Source organism: Oncorhynchus masou, chromosome 29, assembly GCF_036934945.1.
Source record: "Oncorhynchus masou masou isolate Uvic2021 chromosome 29, UVic_Omas_1.1, whole genome shotgun sequence".
Taxonomy (NCBI): Eukaryota; Metazoa; Chordata; class Actinopteri; order Salmoniformes; family Salmonidae; genus Oncorhynchus; species Oncorhynchus masou.
The window spans coordinates 66,380,431-66,388,466 of record NC_088240.1 but is presented as its reverse complement, the minus strand read 5'-3'; the positions used below and the strand labels follow the sequence as shown (position 1 = coordinate 66,388,466).

The window sequence follows — 8,036 nt, the reverse complement described above, 5'->3', positions numbered from 1 at the left end:
GCCAGACCGAGGCTCCTGCGGTAGAGGAATGGGTACAGCGCTCCAAGGACACATGGAAAGCCGTTCAGGACTCACTACGGTTAGTGGGAGAACGACAGAAGAGGAGCGCTGACCAGCACCGCAGTGAGGCCCCCGGTGTTTGCACCGGGGGACAGGGTCTGGCTCTCGACCCGAAACCTGCCCCTCTGCCTGCCCTGTCGGAAGCTGGGGCCGCAGTGTGTGGGGCCGTTCAAAGTCCTGAGGAGAATAAACGAAGTGTGTTATAGGTTACAACTTCCTAGGTATTACCGTATTAACGCCTTGTTGCATGTGTCTCTCCTCAGGCCGGTGGTGGCTGGTCCCCTGCAAGAAGGTGAGGTGCCTGAGGTCCCTCCGCCCCCTCTGGACATCGAGGGGTCCCCGGCGTACACAGTTCGGGGCATTCTGGATTTGAGACGCCGGGTGGGGGGCCTACAGTACCTCGTGGTCCGGAGGAGAGATGCTGGGTTCCGGTGGGGGACATTTTGGACCCTTCTCTCCTGAGAGATTTCCACCGCCTCCACCCGGATCGCCCAGCACCTCGTCCTCCGGGACGTCCACGAGGCCGGTGGCGGCGCGCTGCAGGGGCCACGCGTCAGGGGGGGGGGGGGTACTGTCACGACTTCCGCCGAAGTTGGCTCTCCTGCCTGTTCGGGCGGTGCTCGGCGGTCGTCGTCACCGTCCTACTAGCCACTACCGATCCCTTTTTCATTTGTCTGTTGGTTTTGTCTTATTAGTTTCACCTGTGTGTATTTTAGTTTAATTAGCGTCCTTATATTTAGTAGGTTGTCCCGCCCTTGTTTTGTGCGGGATTGTTTTGTATTCCTGTTATTTGGTGGGGTTCATGTGTTTTATTCTCCGGACTATTTTGGTCCTGCGTTGGATTATTCACCCTGTGTTGGGTTGACCGTCGTTTTTGTGCGCTGGAGAATAAACTGTCTAATCACTGAAACCTGCTCTCTGCGCCTGATTCCACCCACCTTGGTAAAACGTGACACACTGGCTCTGAGACTTGGAGTAGTTATTCCCCTTGCTCTGCATGGGTAACGCTGCTTCGAGAGTGACTGTTGTCAATGTGTTCCTGGTTCAAGCCCAGGTAGCGGCGAGGAGAGGGATGGAAGCTATACTGTTACACTGGCAATACTAAAGTGCCTATAAGAACATCCAATAGTCAAAGGTATATGAAATATAAATCGTATAGAGAGAAATAGTCCTATAATTCATATAACTACAACCTAAAACTTCTTACCTGGGAATATTGAAGACTCATATTAAAAGGAACCACCAGCTTTCATATGTTCTCATATTCTGAGCAAGGAACTTAAACGTTAGCCTTCTTACATGGTACATATTGCACTTTTACTTTCTTCTTCAACACTTTGTTTTTGCATTATTTAAACCAAATTGAACATGTTTCATTATTTATTTGAGGCTAAATTGATTTTATTGATGTATTATATTAAGTTAAAATAAGTGTTTATTCAGTATTGTTGTAATTGTCATTATTACAAATAAATTTTAAAAACAATCGGCATCGGTTTTTTTGGTCCTCCAATAATCGTCTGTCTAAATGCAGCCAAATAACAAAGTAAGGATATTTCCCAGTAGCTTATCCATGGGTGAGGTTGGTGAGAAAAGAGGTTTCGTTATATGACAAAGACACACACCTTCCACTCATGGCATATAAAAATGTAGTCTTTAAATGTGAATTATTAAATCACTGCAAACATCCAATATTTACTATCTTCAGTTGAAAGTACAACACAATATTTACAATGAAGACCTAACCTATCTTGAGACCTAACTTCTGTCTGAGTATAGTAAAAAAAAAAAAATAATAATAATAATAATAGTAAATATGCTGGCCGAGGAAAATAATTTCAGTTAGAAAAATAAAATATTTTTATACATTTTTATTTAACCAGGCGAGTCAGTTCATAAGAAGACATTCTTATTTACAAGTCTAGATAATTATGTAAACTTAAATCAGAATTCTGATGTTTCACACTAGTCTCCAAATGTGAAATCACTGTGTAGGCTATGCATTGCCATCTTGTGGCTTGAAGGCGCAAATGGAATATAATGATCATAAAAGCATCTGCAGTATAAATCCACTTTGTTCATAACATTTCATCACTAACAACACCCTTGCAATAAAAACTGTTCTTACACACAACACAATTGATAGCTCATTCAAAGCCCTCAAACAGCCATATAAGACTTGTAGGTGTTGCTGCTGATATTAAAGGGATAGTTCACCCAAAGTTCATTATTGGTTAATACGTACAAGATTTTTTTGAAAGATGATATTTCACTTTAGGTGACCTTCACCGGTTAAGGCAAACTCCTTGAAGTGATGTCATCCTCCAGGAAGTCACTTTATCACAGGGCTAGACATCCAGGTTTAGGGAAGACAGTTAACATCGGGTCCCCTGTCCCTCCAGGTTCTTAAGCCAGAGCTCCAGGGCGTATTTGGTACCAGTGCTAACCCGCTCCACATCCTCTCCACTATTCGGGGCCCGGTTACACAAAACAGACAATGGCAAATCTGACTCACTGAGCACACCTTCCGGAGAGACCTCCGATACACTGGAGAACCAACGCCACAGAAACAAAATGGTAACATTGTTAAGAGGAAACCAATGAAATAATTAATGTCAGAGGAAATTAGCCCAGTAAAACTTTTTTTTCACAAATACTTTTCAATGGTACAGTATATAATATATATTTTTATGTCTGTTTATGTTTTGAGTACATTACTTTGTGGATGTGATGTACCTTACGGTTGGAGCCACGCCCTCCAGCGGTGTCACAGAACCCTCCTCTCCATCTACAGCGGATACGATGGCCTTGACCAGCGAGGCGTCCACCCACAGACAGCCACTGACCTCAGCAGGCTCGGGGCGCAGAGAGGCCTAGAATAAAGATGGTCTTTAGTGAGTCAGAGGCATTCTCTTTGATTTGGCTTTGTGTGCCTTTAATGATAACACCAGACAGACAGAGACCAACAGGACAGTCAGGCAGACAGACAGACACCTGGAGCTGCTGGTGTGTGAGGGAGGTGTTTAAGAGCATGTAGGTGACCACATGGTGCCTCTGTGGCATCCCTCTGCTCAGCATGGGTGGGAAAACTGACTGTGAAGAGAAACAGAACAAACATTTGAGCCAACATGAGCAAACAGGACTGTCAGACAAATCAGAATTGATCAAATGTCTGTGGAATTGTGGCCAGTAGGTTTTTTCTAATATATTTACATATGATGATTATTATTTACAAAACTATTCCCTGGACCTAGAAATGTGATGTATAGTGGCAGTGATTTCCCACCTCCCAGAGCCCCAGCAGCTGAGCTGAGACGTCTCCAGGGTCCAGCTTCAGTCCTGTCTCCTCCCTCAGCTCCCTCAGCCCAGCATCCAGGAGCTGACAAACAAGAGAGATATGAGGCAAACACACACACACGAAGCTTGATTGAGCTAAAAGGGAATTGACAACAGAAACCATGAGGGGGGTTGAAACCACAGGCAAATACACTAATGAGGAATAATCTCATTTATCTTCCACTGTTTAATAGCTATTGCAACTAGAAACGTTACCCTCTCATCCAGTTCCACATGGCCACCTGATAAAAAAAAGTAAATTGGGTTACCAAAGTGTCTTCCTATGGAATGCCATTTCATTTTGAAAGGTTACTTCCGCAGAATGATGCCATACCTGGTGGAACCCACACATTGGGGAAAATGCGGAGACTGGACGCCCGTCGAGTTAACAACACCTTCTGATTGGCTGACTGCAGAAGAATAGCAACCCCCACGTCCACTCCGCGGCTCTGAACATCCAATGGGATTGCAGCTGCCTCTGCGACAGAGAGATACTTGAAGGGGCAAAAGGTTGCCCTCTGAGAAAAAACAAATATCAACCAAATAAACTCAAACATTTTCCATTACACTTTTTTCAGTCAACCAACAATAATTTCTATGGGATACACAAAAAAACTGTCTGAGGTATGGAAATGTGGCCACAACTGATAAAACAATTAAACCTATCAGTTTATTAAATTGAATGTGTTTCATTGAGTCATTACCTTCAGCGGAATTCCTCTCCCCTTCTCGCACTCACACAGTGTAAAGCGATTGTTCTCCAAAGAACACTTCACCTCCACCTCATCAAGAGTCTCTGTAAAATGACCTGTTATGCTCTAACAGAAAATGAAGTGGTACATTTAAAAATAAAAAAAGTTTAACTGTTGCACAATTCACCTCATATAACCTTTGAAGTATCGGCAACTACAAGAATAAAGGCTAACCATCTAGCTAAATTACTTGATTTCAATGTATTTTGGAAGGGAAAATACTGGACCTGCTATGGGTCCATTCAGCCATTGTTTTTGTTGGTTATCAATATATAAATCCTGATTATGGATGGCAATCTCTAGCCCATAAATTAAGGAAATATACACTATATATACAAAGGTATGTGGACACTCCTTCAAATTAGTGGATTCAGCTATTTCAGCCGCACCTGTTGCTGACCGGTGTATAAAATCAAGCACACAATCTCCATAGAAAAACATTGTCAGTAGAATGGCCTTACTGAAGAGTTCAGTGACTTTCAACGTAGCACCGTCATACGAAGCCATCATTCCAAGTCAGTTCGTCAAATTTCTGCCCTGCTAGAGCTGCCCCGGTCAACTATAACTGCTGTTATTGTGAAGTAGGAGAAACTACAGCTCAGACGCAAAGTGGTAGGCCATACAAGCTCACAGAACAGAACCGCCCAGTGCTGAAGCACGTAGTGTGTAAAAATCGTCTGTCCTACGTTGCAACACTACCGAGTTCCAAACTGCCTCTGGAAGCAACGACAGATGTCAGAATAACTGTTCGCCAGGAGCTTCATGAAATGGGCTTCCATGTCCGAGCAGCCGGACATACACCTAAAATCACCAAGGATTGGCTGGAGTGGTGTAAAGCTTGCCACCATTGGAAAAACATTCTCTGGAGTGATGAATCACGCTTCACCATCTGGCAGTCTGACAGGCGAATCTGGGTTTGGGGGATGCCAGATGAACGCTACCTGCCCCAAAGCATAGAGGAATAATGGTCTGGTCTGGGGCTGTTCTTAAATGGTTGGGGCTAGGCCCCTTAGTTCCAGTGAATGGAAATCTTACCGCTACAGCGTACAATGATATTCCAGGCGATTCTGTGCTTTCAACTGTGGAAACAGTTTGGGGAAGGCCCTTTCCTGTTTCAGCATAACAATGGCACCGTGCAGAAAGGGAGGTCCATTTGTTGAGATCGGTGTGGAAGAACTTGACTGGCCAGCAGAGCCCTGATCTAAACCTCATCGAACACCTTTGGGATGAATTGTAACGCCGACTGCGAGCAAGGCCTTATCGCCCAACATCAGTGCCTGACCTCACTAATGCTCGAGGCTGAATGGAAGCAAGCTCCACAGCAAGGTTTCAACAACTAGTGGAAAGCCTTCCTAGAAGAATGGAGGCTGTTATTGCAGCAAGGGGGGGGACAAACTCCATATTAATGCCCATGATTTTGGAAATAGATGTTCGACATGAAGTTGTCCACATACTTTTGGTCACGTAGTGTATATGTACAGTATTATTTTTTTCTTTAACCTTACATTTAATTTGGGTGACCTACCCCTTTAAAATGGTACTACAGTAAAACCAAACACTGCCATAGCGCCCACCTCGTTTTCAAAAATTACATTTGGCTTGTTGAAGTGACAAGCAAAAATGCACATGCACAACTGACCTGTGCAAAACGGGCACATTGCGGTGCGACATTCTTCGACAGATGAACCAGTATTTTCGTGACTTTTTCCATGGTTGTAAATTATTCTCCTTGTTGATAGATAGTAGTTTAATGCAGGTGACAGATAGCTAGCAACGATAGCTAGCCTAATTTACAAAACAATGTGTAAAATAATCCTGCGAGCGATAACAAATCAGATTTCTGATAGCAAAATAAGAATGACAATGCTAGCTAATATTACCACATTTCACATTTGTTCAAATGAGCACTAGTAGCGCAATTGACAACCAAGCTAACTCTATAGATAGCCGTTATTATTATGATCAATTCCCAAGCTGTTTTTTGCTAACTAGCTATCAATATATCTAGTGGGCTCCTGCCTTTGTTAGCTGGTCGATAGTTCATGCAACAAAATTGTTTCCTGCCCACTGATCTTAGCTTCTATGGCTGGCTGTCATGTCCAAGGAATATAAACACAAATGTACACGTAGCTAACTACCTACATTCATTGGCTACATTGGTATCACATGTTCTTCTTCTTCGGTTTACATATGGCGGTTGGCAACTAACTTTAATGTGCTTTAGCGCCACGAACTGGACTGGAGTGTTGACCAGGTCTAAAAACTAAATCATACCTACTATTCTCGTCTCCTGAAATTTCCACCCCAAAACCATCTTTTGTTATTTTTGTCATTAGTCCATTGTTGATATCAAAAGGTGTTGCATTGTCAGCAATAAGGTTTTCAAGATATACAGTATAACTTTCACAATACAGAACTACAGCTAGTATGATGCATTATGAATCATATGATGGAAAAGGCAGCATCATGTGGTGCAAAATGCATCCTACCTGCTGTATTTCTGTATTTTGAAGGAATGCTGACAATGTAAAAAAAAATACTAATGAAACATATACCGAAAGATAGTTAAGGAAACCTTTCTCCTTTAAGGAAACCAAATACATGATTAAATACTACATCCCCTGAAGATTTTCTCAGCTATTAACTTAAGCTTAAGCTTACAATACCATTGTAGCTCAGTTGGTAGAGCATGGCGCTTGTAACGCCATGGTAGTGGGTTCGATTCCCGGGACCACACATACGTAAAATGTATGCACAAATGACGAAGTTGCTTTGGATAAAAGCATCTGCTAAATGGCATATATTATATTGTGTTGTCACTGAAATAACAGGTATTCCACTGTCTCCATCTTCTCCTGGCAGTGATCACACCCAGTCAGACGTTTTGTACTGTTGAGCTTTGGGTATCCCAGAGCCTTGTGATTCCACTTTCTTCCCACCTCTCTCGACCTGAGGACCTCCCTGCCCCCACATTTTCCTGGATCTTACACAGGAGTCTTCCCTTTCCCTCCCTATTCCACAACTCTTGCCATTTGTTTTTGACCACTTCTTATTAACCCATTGGCTTGTGCTTTACTGATAGACAATTTCATTCCATTTAAGTTTTATGATGTCTGAGAGCTTGCTTGGCAAGAACATCCTCTTCCTCATTCCCCTCTACTCTCACAGGAGCTGGTACCCAGAGGAACCTCACAAATACCCCCAAATGTCTCACCCTACACAGGCACTGCGAAATCTCATACAATACATCTTGTCTGCTCCATGACACAAATTAATTAAAGCTCATCAGTGCAGCACATGAGTCAGAGCAGATGACGACCCTGTCTGGCCTCACTTCCTCCACCCACTCTGCAGCCAAGAGTATGGCTGCATACTTGAGCCTGGATTACATCTAGCTTTTTTAAAAGATGTCTGAGCTGCTGATGCATATTCTGCACTACCATAGTCCAGTGATGATCTTAATATCGCTATATATAATGTTTTATAATGTTTTCAATGCCATTATATCCCCCCCCCCCCACGTCATTCCTAACATTCAATCCCCAGAAACCTAAACATTCTCACCCTCTCCAGATTCCTCCTGTACAGCTTCAGGCATATTTCCTCCCCAACCAGTCTGTGTTTTCTCAACTGAGAACTTGAAGCCCCACCTGTGGGACCACTGTTCAACTTCTCTGATACTTCTTGAACTCTTCTGACTTGGGGAATAATTCTCCCTCACTTCCACAGTGCCCTGTCATCCGCAAACGGAGACCTCCCAATATCTGTTCTCCCCTGAGAGAATACAAAATCAATTATAATGGAGAACAACAAAGGACTAATCACACTTCCCTGGTGGGGTAGCATTACCTACCTCATAACTTTCTGACATTGAGCTCCCCATATACA

At 43.2% G+C, this 8,036-nt stretch overlaps 1 protein-coding gene across 3 annotated transcripts; it reads right to left on the bottom strand.

Moving 5' to 3' along the window:
- Positions 1 to 1,692: 1,692 nt before the first annotated feature.
- On the bottom strand, positions 1,693 to 6,308 carry LOC135520338 (nucleoside diphosphate-linked moiety X motif 17-like). 3 transcript variants are annotated; one of them, XM_064945809.1, is made up of 8 exons: positions 5,788 to 6,308; positions 4,101 to 4,214; positions 3,731 to 3,914; positions 3,613 to 3,638; positions 3,347 to 3,439; positions 3,055 to 3,153; positions 2,779 to 2,933; positions 1,693 to 2,607 (listed from the first exon to the last, which is right to left on the bottom strand). In XM_064945809.1, the coding sequence occupies exons 1-8, from the start codon at positions 5,857 to 5,859 to the stop codon at positions 2,436 to 2,438; spliced, it is 915 nt and encodes a 304-aa protein (XP_064801881.1). In that variant the 5' UTR covers positions 5,860 to 6,308; the 3' UTR covers positions 1,693 to 2,435. The 3 variants fall into 3 exon arrangements, with proteins under 3 accessions (XP_064801881.1, XP_064801883.1, XP_064801882.1); XM_064945811.1 differs by having other exon boundaries at positions 4,101 to 4,192; XM_064945810.1 differs by having other exon boundaries at positions 2,797 to 2,933; positions 5,788 to 6,306.
- Between the last annotated feature and the right edge of the window lie 1,728 nt (positions 6,309 to 8,036).